Source organism: Scyliorhinus canicula, chromosome 7, assembly GCF_902713615.1.
Source record: "Scyliorhinus canicula chromosome 7, sScyCan1.1, whole genome shotgun sequence".
Taxonomy (NCBI): Eukaryota; Metazoa; Chordata; class Chondrichthyes; order Carcharhiniformes; family Scyliorhinidae; genus Scyliorhinus; species Scyliorhinus canicula.
Genome location: NC_052152.1, coordinates 35,853,185 through 35,873,859, shown reverse-complemented (window position 1 = coordinate 35,873,859; position 20,675 = coordinate 35,853,185). Strand labels below are relative to the sequence as shown.

The 20,675-nt window shown below is 45.4% G+C and overlaps 1 protein-coding gene across 1 annotated transcript in view; it reads left to right on the top strand.

Annotated features, from left to right (window-relative positions):
• dcbld2 (discoidin, CUB and LCCL domain containing 2) overlaps nt 1–20,675 on the top strand; it is a 123,113-nt gene that overhangs the window by 13,796 nt on the left and 88,642 nt on the right. The window contains exon 2 of the mRNA XM_038801758.1: nt 10,996–11,223. Within this exon, the coding sequence (XP_038657686.1) occupies nt 10,996–11,223 (228 nt within the window). The remainder of the gene's footprint in view (nt 1–10,995; nt 11,224–20,675) is intronic.

Here is a 20,675-nt window from a genome sequence, read left to right as displayed (position 1 = left end):
ATAGCTGAATGGGACTGAGTGTGAATTAAGAATTGAGCTGCACAGTTTTGTATGGCCTCTTGTTTATGTAAGGTAAAACTTCAGAAACCAGTCAAGAGTGCTTTGAAATATTCAAATTCAGAGGTAACCCAAGGCAGAATGAGGGCTTCAGCAGTAGATGAGCTGAGACAGGGATGGAGTTGGGCAGTGTTACAGAGGTACAAATAGGTGGTTTTTGTGATGGCACAAATGTGTGGTTGGATTGGATTTGTTTATTGTTATGTGTACCGAGGTGCAGTGAAAAGTACTTTTCTGCGAGCAGCTCAACAGATCATTAAGTACGTGGGAAGAAAAGGGAATAAAAGAAAATACATAATGGGGCAGTACAAGGTATACAATGTAACTACATAATCACCGGCATCCGATGAAGCATACAGGGTGTAGTGTTAATGAGGTTAGTCCATAAGAGGGTCATTTAGGAGTCTCGTAACAGCGGGGAAGAAGCTGTTTTTGAGTCTGCATGTTCTCAGATTTCTTATCCACCTTTCCTTACCCTGTCCCCATTGTTTCCCCTTTCCCCTCCCCCCACATCTACATCTGTCACAGTTTACCCTCTGATGTTAGTTTCTCTGCTGTTTGGCCGTTCACACCTTTTGTCCTCTTTGGGGACTGCCATTAGCACTCTTTCCCCTTGGTTTCTGTGGCTATTAGCACCCCGTTTCCCTGGGTCTCCGTGGCTATGACTCATCTTCCATTCTGACTCCACAGGATAAATATTTCCCACTTTCTCTCTCTGTCTTTTAGCTTTGACAAAGGGTCATCTGGACTCTAAACATTAGCTCTTTTCTCTCCCTACAGATGCCGCCAGACCTGCTGAGATTTTCCAGCATTTTCTCTTTGGTTTCAAGCTTTTGCAGCAATTTGCTTTTATCCAGAGTTCCTGGAGAGATGGGCATAGATTAAGGGGATGATAACACATTGAAGGACTGGAGAGGAATGGAAGTTAAAGATGGAGTGGCAGTTTACATGGAAAGTTGGGCCACGGATTGTTTTCTTTTGAGGTGATGATGCCAGACTTGAAGAAGACAGAGGGAGAGTCCCTGAAGTGAGTAAGCGGGGAGAAAAGGAAGCTGGGTGGTCAGCAGAGCAGTGGGAATAGAATACTTGGAGAAGCATGAGGGGAGATCGGAGCGAGAATATTTTAAAAAATGAGTTCATGGCCGGCCAAGGAAGTTTTGTCAGGTGGGCTGGGAGAGGAAGGGAATTTCAGTGGCAGCTGATTGGACGGCCTCATTAAAGTGCTGAAGCGGTCTATGTCCTCGTGCTTGTTATTGCTGGAGTCGAGGATGCAGAGGTGAGGGGTTTAAGACGATGGTTTACAGTTGAGAAAAAAAGCTGCGGGTTATCTTTGCATTTCTGGGCTGATGTAGGATTAGTGAGCAGATTTGGCCAGAAAAACAGCTCTTGCAGAAATTGTCACCATTTTGCTCTTTTAACTATCAAGGTACTCATTTTCCTTGATTCTTCATTTGCTGTCAAATGGAATGTTTACAAATGGATGTAGGGGCCATTTGCCTTGTGGATCTTTATTAAATGGCAAGGGAAATGCTATGCAAGGTATTTTCTTTTTATCTACTCTGGTTGCAATACTCCCATTTATTGCAGTCTATTTTTTAAGAAAGCAAAAACATTAAAATTGTAATCATGCACAGATGCCTCAGGCTTTTGATGTTTTATTTCTTGTATATTTAAATGCTCAGAACTTTATAAAACAGCTTGATGCATTTTCTCTTGCAAATCTTTCATATGAAAACACTGCTGATTCTTAAAGCAAAATCAAATACGACCAAAAAAGGCAAGAAGTGTTGCTCTTTAGAACCATCTTATAATGTACTATGGGCGGAACTTACCGTCTGTTCATGCCGGCGGGGTATTCCGGTCCCACCAGCAGCGCACTCCCACCTCTGGTTTCCCGGCGACGAGGGGTACATTCAATGGGAAATCCCATTGACAAGGTCAGACCAGAAAATCCCACTGGCATGCCTCCTTCGCTGCCGAGAAACACGTGGTGGGTTGCTCGGCAAATGCCACCCTATGTATATTCATAGAAAGATACTTTTCTAGCTTCGGGCCTTTTTGTTTGGTTGCGGGTTTAGCTTGATGTACTTTTTTTTAAAGCTGGCGGAGCTCACACTGCTTTTTGTGTATTCCTGCTTACTGCTCAGCTACAAGGTTAAAAGATATGTTTAATAAGGGAAAAATGACATTGATGTTTTGCAGAGCTGAGTAGTGCTATTAAAGTGACATTTTTGCAGCATACTCTGCAAACACGTTCATATAAATGTATAGGAGGACGACCTGGGATCAGTGAGGGTTATGAGGCCTCAACGGCTGCTGCTGAGGAAATGTGTTTTTGCTTTTCATGTTTTTGCTCATGTTATCAGAGAACCAGTTTCATCAATTTTATGAAGTTTAGGATTTGCAAAAAGAAACTTGCCTTTTATATAGTGCCTTACACAACCTCCGGATACTCCAAAGCGCTTTGCAGCTGATGAAGTACATTTAATTCTCTTCTATAAATGGTCTGAGCATGTGCACGTTTCATTGACTCCAGAATAATGATGGTTGGCATATTATAAAAATTTCCATCAATTTCTGTTCCTATTTCCGATTTTCAACATCTGCAATAACTTGCTTTTGCATCCGTTGTTGGGCATGGTAGCAAGGAGAGGGAGCGCAGTTGTGAAAGCTTTTGTACAGCGTTCCAATGTACCCATGTGCCTGTGCTTGGTGAAAGTGCTCCCACGTTTATCCATTCCTTATATTTCACAAATAGTTGGGCGGCCTGGGCAGGGCAGTCATGGAAAGCAGGGAGGCAGAATTTGCGACTATCACAAATCCAACTCAAACAATGCAAAAGGATTTTTGGTGAGCTCCAAAATCTGAGACAGTATGTAGATGCCTCCATGCTGATTATCCTGTGTGCCGAATTTGAACAATCCCCAAAATCCCTCAAACCAATCACTGGGAATTGTAGGTTTCTTTGGCTGCAAGAATTGGTTTGGACAGCCAGATTTCTTGCTGCTCACCATTGCATCGGCTGTTGGAATGCACTTCGACAGTCTGATTCCTTGTTTATTTTTACAGCACTATATTTGGCAATAGCCCTGCTTCTAGATACAAAGCTGCAGCATAATTGAGACACCATGTCTCTTCCTTGGGAGGAGGGCACCACCTGTTGGAAGTGGTTTAGTTCCCCGTCTCCAGAAACTGCAAAAATGCTGCCAGTGTTTCTTCTGTTGTCACCAACCTCCGAGACGCTGAGCTGTCAGCAGGTCCAGTTTGATCATGGCAGCTGCATTGTATTACTAATAATAAACTCTTGCTGTGAAATAGTCCAGGTTTTCATAAACATTGTCACACCCAAATACTTCATTAGCTTGTGGCACAGTGTGTTGGTTACAATTAAACGTATGTAGAGCAAGATGCACACATTGTACTCAATGACTGAGTGCTCCCAGATCTTCCAAGTAGAGAATTCCAAATGTTCATAACCGTTTGAATGAAGACATTTCTCTTCATCTCAGTCCTAAATGGCTGACCCCTAATTCTGAGACTGTGACCCCGCGTGCTCGATTTCCCAGCCAGGGGAATCGTCCTCCCAGCATCCCAGTTCCCCTTAAGAATTGAGGCCAATGAGATCACCTCATACGTCTGAACTCTAGGGAATATATGTAGAATCTACCCTCTCCAATTTCTCCTCAAAGACCAATCCCTTCATCCTCGGACTCATTAGTTGTACTTGCGCTAATGCAAATATATCCTTTCTTTCTTATCCAGGAATGTAAAGAGACTAAATCTATCTAATTTTCATTTGAATGAATCAATACTAACTGCTTTCACCATCTCTCGAGGGAGTCTACTCCACAGATTGATTATTTGCTCATTGAAATATTATTTCCGCAGATTAGTTTTGAATTTACCTCCCTTCAGGCACAAGCTGTGTTTTTGTAGCCCTACTGTTCTTCTCAGGGTGAAATAGCTTGTCATAGCTTGTCATGATCTACATTATCCAGTCCCTGCAGAATCCTAAAAGCAACAATTCTATCACCTGTAAACATAATTGCGCCTCCTAATCATCAATCCTTCCATCACCTCAGTCATTCTAGTTGCTTTCTTCTATATTTTCTTGTTCTGTGACAACCAGAATTGTGCATGGTGTTCTAAATAAGGCCACACCAATAATTTATAAACTGAGGTTTTTTTTCACAATCCTGGTTCAAAATTGACCTTTTAACACACTTCAGTATTTGACTTGCTTTACTCACTGTCACCGAGCATTGTTACAATAGCTTCACTTTACCTTACGACGGATGTGAAGGCGTGAATAAGGGTGCAGGTAAGATTGACGAGAATGTTTCCAGGAATGTGGGAGTTTAGTTGTGTGGATAGATTGGAGAAGATGGCGTCGGTCTCCATTTAGGCAAGGTTGGGAGGAGATTTGATAGAGAAGTGCAAAGTCCGGAGAGGTCTGGACAGAACGTTGAGAGAAGCTGTTCCGATTGACAGAAGTAGTCTCACAATACCAGATTAAAGTCCAACAGGTTTGTTGCGAATCACTAGCTTTCGGAGCACAGCTCCTTCATCAGGCGATGACATTTCACCTGATGAAGGAGCTGCGCTCCGAAAGCTAGTGATTCGAAACAAACCTGTTGGACATTTTTAAAATTACTTTATCTGAGTTACAAAGCCAGGACTCAAAGTGTGGATCAGAGGCGAACCCCTAATGCAGCTCCTTGACTGCTCCAAAAACCAATTCAAATTGAATCCAATTCATGGTCCCCACAAGAGAGACATACCAGATCTGAGCCAAAAGGCTCAATCTACGCTGTATCTTAGCCAAAAGGCCGAGAAGCGATAACCTGTTGGACTTTAACCTGGTGTTGTAAGACTTCTTACTGTGCTAACCCCCAGTCCAACGGCGGCATCGCCACATCATTGGCAGAGGGGTTGAGAACTGGCGGTTAATATGATCTGATTGGCAAAAAAAGCAAAGGCACCATGAGGAAAACGTTTTTTACGCAGCAAGTGATTTGGATCTGGAACGCACTGACTGCGAGTGTGGTGGAGGCAGATTTGGTCATGACTTTTAAAAGGTAATTGCATAATTATCTGAAGAGAAAAACATGGCAAGGCTACGGGTAAGGGCAGGAAAGTGGGACCAGATGAGTTGCTCTTGCAAAGAACCAGCATGGCATGTTGAGCTAAATGTCCTCCCTCTGTGGCTGTAATCATTCTCTGATTCAAAGATCTTACTGAAATCCAAGTGTACCACATCTACTACCTCACCCCCATTGAGTTCCTTTGTCACCCCCTCAAAGAAAGCCAATTTGTTTAACTGACAAGAAACCCCCCCCCCGGCCCCAACTCGCCCTACGGACAAGAACCGATATTGGCTAGCATATGATTTAAAAAGAGTGGGAGCTGAGAGTCAGCAGAGATTTTTAAAAAACGAGCGATGCTATGGCGCCTCAGGGCAAAGAGCTGAGTTTGAAAAACAACCCAGGAGTAACACCATAGGAAAATGGTAAGTTAATTGGCTGGTAAGGAACTGCTAATTTGCATTACCTATTCTAAATTGCTTTCAGATTAAAGGTAAAAAGAAAAATATTTTACAGATTAGAGAGACTAAAAATCAGTTGGAAATTTAAAAACGAATTAAATAAAATCAAGGTGCAGGGCCAAGTGATGTGTTGTAACTGCATGATATGGGAGCTGGTGGACTCCATTGTGGTTCCTGTAGCAAGTGTTGGTTGCTTGAGGAACTGGAGTCTGAGCTTCAGACGCTGCGACAATCAGAGAGGGGGAGAGTTACCTGGACGCTGTGTTTCAGGAAGCAGTCACACTCCTTAGATTAACTACCTAGAGTTTGGCCAGTGGCCAGGGCAAGGTATGACAATGAGTGAGGTAGGTAGGGGGACCCAGGAGGTAGGATTACAGGAGCCTCAGTCCTTGTCAACAACTCCCTGTGTAGATGAGAGAAGGGACTGTGGGGAGGAGGAGCAAACTGACCACAGCACCATGGTACAGGGAGCCATTCAAGTGGGGGGAGGGAAAAGCAATGTAGTCGTAATCGGGGATCGTATAGACACTGCTCTCTGTGACCAAGATCGAGAGTCCTGAAGGTTATGTTGCCTACCTGGTGCTCGGGTTTGGGTTGTCTCATCTGCACTGCAGAGGAACTTTAGACTGATAAAGGTTCTGCTGAAGGAATATGAGCAGCGAGGGACTATATTTAAAAAGCAGAACTAAAAAGGTAATAATCTCCAGATTGCTACCTGAGCTATGAGCTAATTGACACAAAGGTTGGTTATGGAAGAAATGGGTTTGACTCCATGGGGCATTGGCACCAGTACTGGTGAAGGAGGGAGCTGTAGCACCACTACTGGTGGAGGAGAGAGCTATTCTGATGGGACGGCCCTCACCTGAATCATGCTGGGACAAGAGTCCTGGCAAATCGCATAACTCGGGCTGTAGATAGGGCTTTACACTTAATAGTGGGGGTAGAGGGTACAGTTGTCTGGGGAATTAGAAAATTAAAGTTAAAGGAGAAGGTAGGAATGCAGGTTAATGATAAGGACTTTAAACTAGTTGAAGGCAGGGGGGAAAGAGAACTCGGGAGAGGGTAGTAAAGTTTCCAGAACAAGTAATAGAACAGGGATTATGGAATGCGGCAGGAATCTAACGTCAGGCACAGCAGATAAGGGGACAACTTTTGAGAAGGGGGCCGGTCAACGCCGGACTGAGGGTGTTGTACCTAAATGTGCACTGTTTATGACTCGAGATAAATGAGCCTGTAATGCACATTGAAATTGGCGGGTATGATGTTGTGGCCATCACATAGACGTGACTGCAAGGGGATCAGGGCTGAGTCAGGATGTGGGACAGAAAATAAATCAGGAGATAGAAAAGGCATGTAAAAAAGGCAATATTACAATAATCATGGGCGACTTCAATATGCAGGTGGACTGGGAAAATCAGATTGGTAGCGGATCCCAAGAATTGGAATTTGTGAAATATCTACAAGATGATTTTTTGGAGCAGCATGTGGTAAAGCCCACTAGGGAACAGGCAATTCTGGATTTCATGATGTATGATGAGGCAGACTTGATTAGGAAACATAAGGTGAAGGAACCCTTAGCAGGCAGTGACCACAATATGATCAAATTCACCCTGCAGTTTGAGAGGGAGAAGCTGCAATCAGATGTAACAATATTACAATTGATAAAGGTAACTACAAAGACATGAGGGAGGAGCTGGCCAGAGTTTTAAAAAAATTTTTAGAGTACCCAATTCATTTTTTCCAATTAAGGGGAAATTTAGCGTGGCCAATCCACCTACCCTGCACATCTTTGGATTGTGGGGGCGAAACCCACGCAAGCACGGAGAGAATGTGCAAACTCCAGACGGACAGTGACCCAAAGCCAGGATTGAACCTGGGACCGTGGCGCCGTGTGGCTGCAGGGCTAACCCACTGCGCCACCGTTCTGCCCTGGAGCTGGCCAGAGTTGATTGAAGGGGGAGCCTAGCAGGAAAGACAGTGGAACATCAATGGCAGTAGTTTTGGGGGATTATTCTGGAGGCACAACAGAAATTCATCCTAGGAGGAGGAAACATGCTAAAGGGAGGATGAGGCATCCATGGCTGACAGGAAAGTCAGGGTCCGCATAAAAGAATAAGCATACAATGTGACATGGATTAGTGCCTTTAAAAGCAAGCAGAGGACAACTAAAGAAGCAATAGGGGGGTGGGGGGGGGGGGGAAAGAAAAGATGAAATTTGAGTGTAAGCTAGCTAGTAATATAAAACAAGATTGCAAGAGTCCCCCCCCGCCCCCCCCCCCCCCCCCCCCCCCCGCCCCCGGATATATCAAAGGTAAGAGAGAAGCAAGAGTGGACATTGGACCACTGGAAAAGTGTTGAGGATGACACAAAGAGTCTACAGAGGGACATAGATAGGTTAGGTGAGTGTGCAATAACCTGGTAGATGGAATATAATGCAGGAAAATGTGAAGTTATGCATTTTGATGGGAAGAATAAAGGAGCTGAATATTATTTAAATGGAGAAAGACTACAAAGGGATTTGGGGCTTCTCGAACATAAATCACAAACGGCTCGCATGCAAGTCCAGGTAATTGGGAAGGCAAATGGAATGTTGGCCTTTATTTAACAGGGAATGGACCGCACCTGGAAAACTGTGAACGGTTATGGTCACATTCTCTAAGGAAAGATATGCTGGCATTGTAAGCAATCTAGAGAAGGTTCACTAGGTTGATCCTGTATGGAGGAATTTCCTTATGAGAAGAGGTTGAGTAGGTTATGCCTGCACTCATTGAAGTTTTGAAGAATGAGAGACAATCTTATTCAGGCATATAGGCCCATAACGTCCTGGTTCCCCAGTCGCATTTAGGGGGTATCCCAATGATGCTCTGGGGAATCCCTCTTGGAAAATCCATGTACGGGTTTACTTGGCAATTACCCAGAAGTGCTAACTCCCTCTGGATAATTGCACTGGGCTGGGAACCAACTGACCGAAGGTGAATCTCTAACTTTGGATGGTTATGGTTCTGACAGTTTTACCCTGATAGTTACTCTGAAAGAGTTGGAGGAAAAAAATAATTTCTAACTCCAAAACTATCTTAAAAAAACAGACCCAGCCTTGCACAGGGCATGGCCCACACACATGACCACCCACACATGATCAATTGCAACCCCCCTCCCCAACCATAGAATTCTCAGGGGTCTTGACAGAGTAGATACTGAGAGGTTGTTTCTCCTTATGGGAGAGTCTGGAACCAAAGAGAATAATCTTAAAGAAAAGGGTCACCCATGTAATACAGAGATGAGGAAGAATTTCTTCTCTCAGGATAGTGAATCTGTGGAATTGGCGGCACAGTAGCACAGTGGTTAGCACTGCTGCTTCACAGCGCCATGGTCCCAGGTTCAGTTCCCGGCTTTTCGCAGCTGCTTTATCAATAATGCGACTCCTCAGATAGAGGCAGTTTGTGTCCATGTACAGCAAGACCTACACAATAATCAATCTTAGCTGATAATGTACGCTAGAAGAACTTTTCAAGTGATTCACTACTGCAATAACGCAGTAGCCAATTTGCACACACAAAATGTTTAACAGAGTAATGAGAAATTAGCATTTAATTTGCTTTTCAGTTATTTCTTTTGATGGTTAAATGTTACGCAGGACACTTGGAGGTATGTCCTGCTGTTACACTGTGGCTAGCATTGTTGCTTCACAGTGCCAGGGACCCGGGTTAGATTCCCAACTTGAGTCACTGTGCAGACTCCGCACTATCTCCCTGTGTCTGCGTGGGTTTCCTCCGGGTGCTCTCGTTTCCTTCCACAAGTCCCGAAAGAGGTGCTTGTTAGGCGAGTTGGACATTCTGAATTCTCCCTCCGTGTACCCGAACAGGCCCCGGAGTGTGGCGACTAGGGGATTTTCACAGTAACTTCGTTGTCGTGTTAATGTATGTCTACTTGTTATTATTATTGCTACTGATGCACTGGTTGGGGGGTGTGAAATTAAACTAATGCAAGGAAAAGTGATACAATGTACTTAAGGTGTGAGAGTCTTCATTCATAATTTCAAATTGCTCTTGCCACCCATACTTCTCACTAGTAACTTTCTATAGACACTCTGGCCACAACCCAAGCTTGGAAAACAAAACCAAGGATAATTTCACAGCACCTCCCATATCCATAACCTGTACCATCGAAAGGAGAAGGACATAGGTGTGTCGGTACACCACCAGCTCCAAGTTCCCCTTCAAGTCACGTACCACCCTGACTTGGAAATATATTACCATTCTTTCATCGCAAGTAGGTCAAAATCCTGGACGTCTCTATATAACCGCACCGTAGGTGTATCTACACCACACAGCTTGCAGCGGTTCAAAAACATGGCTCAACCACCAACCGAGGGATGGGCAATAAAATGCTGACCTTGTCAACAATACCCTCATCCCATGAATGAGTGAAAAAGGAACTTGCATTTTATGTAGCAACTTCATGACCTCGGGATATCCCAAAGCACTTGATAGCTAATGAAGAACTTTTCAAGTGATTCACTACTGCAATAACGCAGTAGCCAATTTGCACACACAAAATGTTTAACAGAGTAATGAGAAATTAGCATTTAATTTGCTTTTCAGTGATTTCTTTTGATGGTTAAATGTTACGCAAGACACTTGGAGGTATGTCCTGCTGTTACTGAGATGTGGCATTATTGCATCTACCTGGGAGGGCCTTAGTTTAATGTATCATCCAAAAACTGCACCTCCAACGCTACAGCACTCCCTTAGGACTGCATCAAACCACATTCTATACTCTTAAAAGTGAGGTTTGAACCTATGGCCTTTTGACTCGCAGGCTACCACTGAGCAAAAGGTGATGAGTATGTTCTGACAATTCAAGGCTACAGAGCTGCCATTGGGTTTTCTTTACTATACAATGCTGACCCAAAAGTTCTCAGTGATGCTGAGGTGCATTAGAGCAGCACGGTAGCACAGTGGCTTCACAGTGCCAGTGTCCCAGGTTCGATTCCCAGCTTGGGTCACCGTCTGTGCAGAGTCTGCATGTTCTCCCCGTGTCTGCGTGGGTTTCCTCCGAGTGCTCCGTTTTCCTCCCACAAGTCCCGAAAGATGTGCTTGTTAGGTAATTTAGACATTCTGAATTCTCCCTCAGTGTATCCGAACAGGCGCCGGAATGTGGCGACTAGGGGATTCTCACAGTAACTTCATTGCAGTGTAAATGCAAGCCTACTTGTGACAATAAAGATTATTATTATTATCATTTGTGGCACTATCTCTAATATACTCCAATTCGTGAAATATTCTATATCCAATTCAAAATATTCCTGCAAAGTATATGTTGCATTGTGTGGCAATATTCTACAATTTGTAATTTTATTACAACTTTAAAAAATATATTATGATTCTTTTCAGGTGATGGCTGCGGACATACTGTTCTTGGCCCAGAGAGTGGAACATTTGCATCAATAAATTATCCCCAAACCTACCCCAATAACACTGTTTGTGAGTGGGAGATACGAGTACAGCCCAGTCAGAGGATAATTTTTAGATTTGGGGATTTTGATATTGAAGACTCTACCTCTTGTCACTTGAGCTACTTAAGACTGTATAATGGAATTGGCCCAAGCCGAAGCGAAATTGGTAAGTAATTTATATTAATTGTCGGTTATCTAAGAATGACATTCAATATCTGGAGTATACTGAGGATGTAGTGTTGTGTGATTGGAAAGCCTGAACAGTTTCATTCTAATTGGGACTAAGTCATCAAGGCATCAAAACAATGAAAGTTTTTCAAGGTAGAAGTTACTGTGAGCAAGATTATCCTTATGAATGTGACATCTCATTGCATTCTTCAATGCTGTTCCAATGAAGGAGCTAACCATTTATAATAAACAATTTTATTGAGGTATTTTTGGCATTGTGAACAGTTACAGTGTACAGTAATGTGTAAATATCAACAAAAATATAATAACCAATCCTCGCTCATAAACAGTGCTCGCCTATTTATCCCCCCATATTCTACTCTAATCTCCCCCCCCCCCCCCCTACCCCGCTGACGTTTAATTCCCTGCGAAAAAGTCGATTGAATGGTTGCCACCTTCAGACGAACCCTAATAAAGATCCTCTCAAGGCGAACTTAATTTCTTCCAGATCAAGAAAGCTCGACATGTCCCCAGTATCTCTTAAGTATTGGACATGCCCAAAACATGTGGACGTGTTTCGCTGGTCCACCCGCGCATATAGCACACTTGTCTTCCACCCCAAAAAATTTGCTCATCCAGGCCACCGTCATGTGGGCCTGGTGGACGACCTTGAACTGAATCAGGCCGAGCCTAGTACATGTTGCAGTTGAATTACCCTACTCAGGCCTTCCGCCCATACCCCCCGTCTTCTCGCCGAGTTCCTCCTCCCATTTGAGCTTCAGTTCTTCTGTCTGGGACTCCTCCCCTTTTGTGAGTTCTTGGTAAATATCCAAGACTTTCCCCTCTCCTACCTGTCTCCTGGAAAGTACTCTATCCTGGATCCCATTTGGTGGGAGGCGTGGGAAGGATGGGACCTGTCTGTGTATGAAGTCACGCACTTGCAGGTAGCTAAAGTCATTCCCCCTTACTGGTCTGAATTTCTCCTCCAAGGCCCTTATGCTCGCAAAGCTCCCCCCCAAGAACATATCGCCCATCCTCCCCACCCCCGCCCGCCGCCATGCTCGGAATCCATCGTCCATGCTCCCGGGGACGAATCAGTGGTTGTCGCATAATGGAGACCAGACCGATGCTCCCACCTCCCCTACATGTTTCTTCCACTGGCCCCAGATCCGCAGGGCTGCCACCACTACCGGGCTGGTGGAGTACCTGGCCGGCGGGAGCGGTAGGGGAGACATGACCAGGGCTGCCAAACTCGTGCCCCTGCACGAAGCCGCCGCCACTCGCCCCCAAATAGACCCCGTACCCACCATCTAACTCCTTACCATGGCTATGTTGGCCGCCCAGTAGTAGTTGCTAAGGTTCGACAGCGCCAGCCCCCCCTCGCTACGGTTCCTCTCAAGCATTGCTTTCTTCACCCGCGGGGACGTTCCCGCCCAGGCAAAGCCCATAATAATCTTGTTGAGCCTTTTGAAGAAGGACTGCGGGATGAAAATCGGGAGGCACTGAGAAATATACAGGAATCTTGGGAGGATTGTCATCTTTACTGTCTGCACTCTCCCCGCAAGTGATAGCGGGAGTGCATCCCATCTCCGAAACTCACTCGTCATTTGTTCCACCACTCTAGTCAAATATAGCTTGGGCAGCCTGCCCCAATCTCGCGCCACCTGTGTTCCCAAGTATCGGAAACTTTCTCCGACCATCCTAAATGGCAGCCCCTTCAACCTATTCTCCTGACCCCTCGCCTGCACTACAAACATCTCACTCTTCGTCATGTTCAGTTTGTACCCTGAGAACCGGCCAAATTCTCTCAATATTCCGAGTATACTGTCCATTCCAGCCAGCGGGTCCGATACGTACAGGAGCAGGTCATCCGCGTACAGCAATACCCTGTGCTCCACCCCTCCCCTGATTATTCCCTTCCAACCCCTCGCAGCTCTCTGGGTAATTGCCAGAGGTTCTATAGCCAGTGCGAACAGCAGCGGGGAGAGTGGACATCCCTGTCTGGTGCCCCGGTGTAGTCTAAAATAATCCGATGTTGTCCGATTTGTCCTTACGGTAGCTTTTGGGGCCTGGTACAATAGTCTGACCCAGTCGACAAAGCCCTCTCCGAACCCGAACCGTCCGAGTACCTCCCACAAATAGTTCCACTCCACCCAGTCAAAGGCCTTCCCAGCATCCATTGCCACCACTGCCTTTACCTCTCTGCCCTCTGGGGGCATCATGATCACGTTGAGTAGTCTTATTAAGTTGGCTACCAGCTGTCTGCCTTTAACAAACCCCGTTTGGTCTTCCCCGATCACCTCCGGGACACAGTCCTCAATTCTAAGCGCCAGGACATTGATCAGGGAGATTGGTCTGTATGACCCACACGCTTCTGGGTCTTTATCCCATTTTAATATCAGCGAAATGGTATCCGGTGACATAATTGGGGGTAGAATCCCTCTGTCCCTCGCCTCGTTAAATACCCGAGTCAGCACCGGCCCCACTATCTCGGAGAACTTTTTGTTGAACTCCACCGGGTATCCATCCGGCCCCGGGGATTTACCTGACTGCATGGTCTTCAAGCCCCCCAGTACTTCCTCGTGGACCCCAGTCCATCTACTAGCCCCCTGCCAACTTTTGGGAAGGTCAGTCCGTCTAAGAAGTGCTTCATCTCCTCCGGCTCCTCAGGAGGTTCCGAGGTATAGATCTTGCTATAAAACCCCCGAAACACCTTGTTCAGTCCTGACGGGTCATCCACTCTGTTCCCCATACCGTCCACTACCCTGCCTATTTCTCTGGCCGCCTCCTTCCTCCCGAGTTGCTGCGCAAGCATTCTACTAGCTTTCTCCCCATGCTCATATACCACACCCCTTGCCTGCCTAAGTTGTTCCACGGCTTTGCTCGTGGACAACACTCACAGCTCGGCCTGCAGTCTCCGTCTATCTCTAAGTAGGTCTTCCCTCAGGGCCTCTGCGTATTCTCTGTCCATCCGGTGAATCTCCTTGACCAGTCTGTCCATTTCCATTCTGTCCATTCTATCTCTGTGGGCCCGGATTGAAATCAGGGGTGGGATTCTTCGACCCCCCCGCAGGGTCGGGGAATCGCCCGGGGCCGGCGCAAATCCCACCCACGCTGTGGCCAGCATTATCCGCCACCCGGGAATCAGCGGGAGCGGGAATCATGCCCCACCGATCGGCGTGCCCCCCCCCCCCCCCCCTCCCCCCATCAGCTCCATGAACCCCCTCAGTTCCCTTGCCATCGCTCGGATCCTACCCGCTCTGGAGCATGACCGGTCTAGTTCGGGGTCGAGGACCGTGTTGAAATCCCCACCCATGATCAGCTTGTGTGAGTCTAAGTCTGGGACTTTCCCCAGCACCCTTTTAATGAAGTCAGCATCGTCCCAATTTGGAGCATATACATTCACCAGGACTACCCTCACCCCCTCAAGCATACCACGGACCATAAGAAATCTACCACCTCGGTCTGCAATTGTGCCCTCCGTCTCAAATTGAACCCGTTTATTGATCATGATTGCCACCCGCCTGGATTTAGAGTCTAAGCCCGAGTGGAAGACCTGGCTAATCCAGCCCTTCCTTAGTCTGGTCTGGTCAGTCACTTTCAGATGTGTCTCCTGCAGCGTGATTACGTCCGCCTTTAGAACCCACAAATGCGCGAACACACGCGCCCTCTTGACTGGCCCGTTTAGTCCTCTGACATTCCAGGTGATCAGCCTGGTTGGAGGGCACCTGCCCCTCTCCGTGCCGGTCAACCATAACCCTTCTTGGGCCCGCCCCCAACCCATGTGCCGCGCCCCTCTCGGTTTGCCTCCTTGCAGTTCTCATCCTGACCTCCTCTCTGTTACCTAATTTAGATCCCTCCTATGTCAGCAGAATAGCTTCCCCCCTCAACAACAACAACCCTCTGAAACCCAACCCCTGCCATATACTGGCTGTATGCATAACCCCCACCTGACTGGAGCTAACCATTTATGTTTAAAAATGGATTCATATCATCACCAAAATAGCCGATAAAGGAATTATGAGAGTGCATCACGCATGTCGACAGTAAAATTTCAGAATTATCTAACCCTAATATTAAAACCTGATTTGTTCAAATATGTCATCCTCTTTCTCACACATGTAACTCCATTGCAGTGTTAATGTGAGCCTACTTGTGACAATAAATATTATTATTATATGTAATACTCCTTGATTTTTAGTTCAGAACAGGGCTGTGACTTTGAGGTGCAAATCGATACCTTGAACTAGTTGCTGTGGCAACCTTTATTTCTCCTCCGTTCCCCTGCATGTACTAGGGTAGACCATAGCACTGAATGTGACGGAGAAATAGACAGACAGCCACAACTGGGATCTTCAAAGGACCTGGCTTAGTGTGATGATAGAGGGGATGTAAATGTAGAATGCTGAAATGAATGTCAGCTGAGTGGGATGTCAGCCAAGTGTTGCAAAACAATGGTTGGCCAATATCCAGCCCCCTGGAGGTGACCTCATAGTATTGTCCTAAGTATGCTTTGAGAGGCTGTACATCCAAATTGCAATACTTGGTTTGCACTCCTTGAAGTTCTCCTAGGGACAAACTGCAGTAAACTGAACTGATTAATTATATGTCAACCTTCAGTATAAGTCTGTTACTTAGCACATAAGAATGGATTCTCGTATGTCTCTTCCCAGGCTTCCTTTGAAAAATGCGGGAATTCCATGCCGCATTCCTGCAAATTCTGAATGGTATTTATCATGTGTGCATTACATGCAGGAACCTTGCTTCATTTCTTATCAACAAAGCAGAGCTTCTGATTCCAGCACTGATGTTATCAGTTATGTCCAGAATTAGTGTAGAGGCAACCAATAGCTCACTGCAAGGCTGCTGAGGAGGAAGCAGATGAGGAATCACAGCTGGAAAAGTAGATGAGAGCATTAACTTATTTTTACTCTTTAGAAGGTGGTGATAGTTCTAATTCATTTGCATTTAGCTCTTTTAACATGTTGCATATTGCGAATGAATTTGGTTCTCCACTGGTACAATTATTTACCACTCACTTCTAACCTTTCAAAAGATGGTCAGTGGCCACTCACTTCTAACCTTTCAAAAGATCTAGTGATCTCCTTGCTGTGGAAATCCAGGGTCATTCCTGTGGTCATTTCCAGGGTTCTTCCCCTCTGTAACCAGACTCCTAAACGACCCTCTTATGGACTGACCTCATTAACACTACACCCTTGTCTGCTTCATCCGATGCCAATGCTTATGTAGTTACATTCTATATATTGTGTTGCCCTATTATGTATTCTCATGTATTTTCTTGAATTCTGTTTAATTCCCTTTTCTTCCGATGTACTGAATGATCTGTTGAGCTGCTTGCAGAAAAATACTTTTCACTGTACCTCGGTACACATGACAATAAACAAATCCAATCCAATCCAAGGGTTTATGGATCACCTGTGTTGCAGATAGGGGTGAAGGCGGATGTCCTTGCCTTTTCCTGCTTAATAGCCTGGACACAAGTTCTGCTTGGGTGGAGGTCTCTACTCCACCCAGTGCCCCAGTCTGGCAGGGTGACCTCATGTCGTTCCTACATTTGGAGAAGATAAAGTACACCATTATGGGATCAGTAGAAGGGAATGGCAGCCATTCAATTCCTTTTAGTTTATTGCCGCCTTGATTGTTGGTTGTGTTCTTTTTGCACTGTAATTTGAAGCAACTGTTTTATGTTACTCTGTTTCTAATGAAAAAGCTTTCAATAAAAATATTTGTAAAAAAGATTTACGTAACTCTTTGGACGAATAGGATCAAAGTATTGCGGGGAGGGCAAGGCAGGGACAGCCTATTGAGTAGAATGATCAACTATCGTATAATGAATGGTGGAGCGGGCTCAAAGGGCTGAATGACCTCCTGCGGCTCCTATTTTCTATGTAATGCAAAATCTAGGTCAATGTTTTAGGGGGATTTGCTAAGAATTCTTTGGTGCCTTTTCTCTACGCTGAAATCCGGTTGACGATTCGCCTGGGAACTGGGTGGCACACTTGGTCAGTACATTCTTAATTGTCCATAAAGCAGGAATCTTCTGCTAAATAAGGTTCTGAATTCGAAATGATATTTTGTACAACAACGTTAAGTTGTGTGATTTAGAATTAAGCAGTTCCAAATAACACACTAGGCATTTTTTGTTTGAAAAGTGATTTGAACCAGGGGGAACAGAGTATATATAATCTGGTCTAAACAGCTGACATTTCCTCATTCTGCAACACTAGTTGGTAATCGATGACCATAACATAGTGAATGAGAACTGATCAAAAACAAAATACTGTGGGTCCTAGAAATCTGAAACAAAAACAGAAAATGCTTGGAAAATTCAGCAGGTCCTCATTGATGGCAGTGGTTGTGGATTTAGAAGGTGCTGTATTCAGGAGCTTTGGTGACTTTGTGCAGTGCATTTTGTATATGGTACGCACTGCTGACACTGCATTGGTGGAGGAGGGGGTGAATGTTTGTGCAAGAGGTAGCAATCAAGCGGGCTTCTTTGTACTTTATGGTGTTGAGCTTCTTGAATGTTGTTGGCTCTGCACTCATCCAGGCAAAGCAAGATTATTCCATCACACTCCTGACTGCGTTGTAGACGGTGGACAGACTTTGGACAGTCAGGAGGTGAGTTATTTGCCAGACGATTCCTAGCCTCTGACCTGTTCTTGTAGCCACAGTACTTAGATGGCTAGTCCAAATAAGTTTCTGGTCAATGGTAACCCCCAAGGTGTTGATAGTGGGGGATTCAGTGATGGCAATGCCGTTGAATGTCAGGGCTAAATTCTCTTTTGTTGGAGATGGTCATTGTCTGGCAGTGTTCTTCAAACTTCTTTTCCGGGGACCCATTTTTACCAACCGGCCGACCTTGGCGACCCACGCCGGCCGACCTTCGCTCCTTCAATGGAACCTGTTGGATGAAGGTGAAGCCTTCCACTGTCGGAAAGTATGGAGTCTCCATCTGTCCAAAGTTCTGCATTTTTACTGTAAATTTTATCAAAACCCCCTCGAACTTGTAAAAAAAAATGAATACAGTAAATGAAAAAAATAAAAATTAAATGTCTGAAATAAATGAATAAACCCCCCCCCCCCCCCGAACTTGTAAAACAGAAAGCTTTGACTGCTTACGCGCATGCGCGCCGATGATTGTGTGCACATACACAGTGCGGCCGAATTTGTTTTACATGTCCGTAGCCATTTTAAAGGCCGCTCAGCGGCTGCTCCACAGGGATTTGCGCGATCGGGACGCTGCGAAGGGCAGCTCCGCGACACCCGCCCGCAACCCACCCGCAGGTCGCGCCCCCGAGTTTGAAGAACACTGGTCTGGCGCATAATGTGGTGTGAATGTTACTTGCCACTTCTCAGCCCAAGCCTGGATATTGTCCCAGGTCTTGCTGCATTTGGACATGGACGTCTTCAGTATCTGAGGAGTCACAAATGATGCTGAACATTGTATAATCATCTGTGAACATCTCCACTTCTGTCCTTTTGATGGCAGGAAGGTCATTGATGATGCAGCTGAAGCTAGTCGGGCCTTAGACAATAACCTGAGGAACTCCTGCAGTGACATCCTGGTATAGAAATGATTGACCTCCAACAACTACAACCAGCTCCTTTGTGCTAGATATGACCCGAACCAGCGGGGAATCTTTCCTGTGATTCTCATTGACTCAGTTTTGCTCTGGCTTCATGATGCCACATAGTCAAATACAGCCTGAATGTTAAGGGCAGTCTCCTGCCTAACCTATGGACTTCAGCTACTTTGTCTGTGTTTGAACCAAGGCTGTATGAGGTCAGGATCTGAGTGGCTCTGGTAAAATCTAAACTGAGCGCTAGTGAGCATGTTATTGCTAAGTAAATGTCACTTAATAGCTCTGTTGATGACCCCTTCCATCACTTTACTAATAGTTGAAAGTAGATTGATAGGATGGTAATTGGCCAGGTTGGGTTTGTCCTGCTGCTTGTGTACAGGACGTAACTGGGCAATTTTCCACATTGCTCAGTAGATGTCAGTTTTGTTGCTGTACTAAAACAACTTGGCTAGAGGTTATTGAGGACATGTTATTGAGCACATGTCTTCAGCACTATTGCCAGAATATTATCAGGGCCAATAACCTTTGCAGTATTTGGTGACATCGGCCCTTTCTTGATATCATCGGCCCTTTCTTGATATCACGCGGGGTGAATCAAGTTGGCTGAAGCTTGGCAACGTAATGCTCGGGACATCTGGAGAGGGCCATAAGACCTAGGAATACAAGTAGGCCATTTGGCCCATCAAGTCTGCCCTTGATGGTCAAGTCAAGCTAGCCACACAACCCTTGATTCTATCACTGATTAAAAATCTGCCTATCACAGCCTTGAACATAATGACCCACCTCTTCAGCCCTTTGCGGTAAAGAATTCCACAGATTCACTACCCACTCAGAGAAGAAATTACTCCTCATCTTGTCTTAAATGGGTGACTGCCTTCTCTTAGATTATGCCCTCTGGTCTTAGACTCTCACACAACATGGGACAACCTCTCGGCATCTACCTTGTCAAGCCCTCTGAGAATCTTACATGTGGCTCAAAGACTGGTGTGGGAGAAGTGGATTTTTGGTTTGTGGGGCACTGGCATCAGTACTGGAAAATATGGGACTGTGCTGTAGGGAAGGCCTAAATCTGAACCGGCTGGGACCAGTGTTCTTGCAAATTGCATAACTGGGAAGGAGGAACTGGCTTTAAACTAAATGGGGGAGGGGGGGGGATGGTTCTGGAAAGGGGTTACATAGGCTTACAAAGCAAAACGATATGACAGCATTGCAAGGCAACAGTTGGGTAATGATGCCCAGCGTGTGACAGGAAGGGACAGTGTGTACAAACATAAATAAATAGCAACAAATGGAGTCAAAGGGGGAAAATATGGCAAAAATACAAAATGAATGGCTCTTAAATGCATGTAGTATTCAGCACCAAAATAAAGAATTAGCACAAGTTCAGGCTAATGGGTATGATCTTATAGCCATTATAGAGACGTGGTTACAAGGAGATCAAAGCTTGAAACTAAATTTTAAAAAATGAATTTGGAGTGCCTAATTAATTTTTTCCAATTAAGGGCCAATTTAGCTTGGCCAATCCACCTACTCTGCACATCTTTGGGTTGTGGGGGTGAAACCCACGCAGACACGGGGAGATTGTGCAAACTCCACATGGACAGTGACCAAGAGCCGGGATCGAACCTGGGACCTCGTTGCCATGAGGCAGCAGGGCTAACCCACTGCGCCACCGTGCTGCCCTTTGAAACTACATATTCAGTGATATGTGACTTTCCATAAGGACAAGCAGGAAGAAAACGGTGGTGGGGTAGCTTTGTTAGTACGAAATCGAATAAGTACAATAGCGAGAAATGATCTTGGATCAGAAGATATAGAATCCATGTGGTGGAGTTAAGAAACA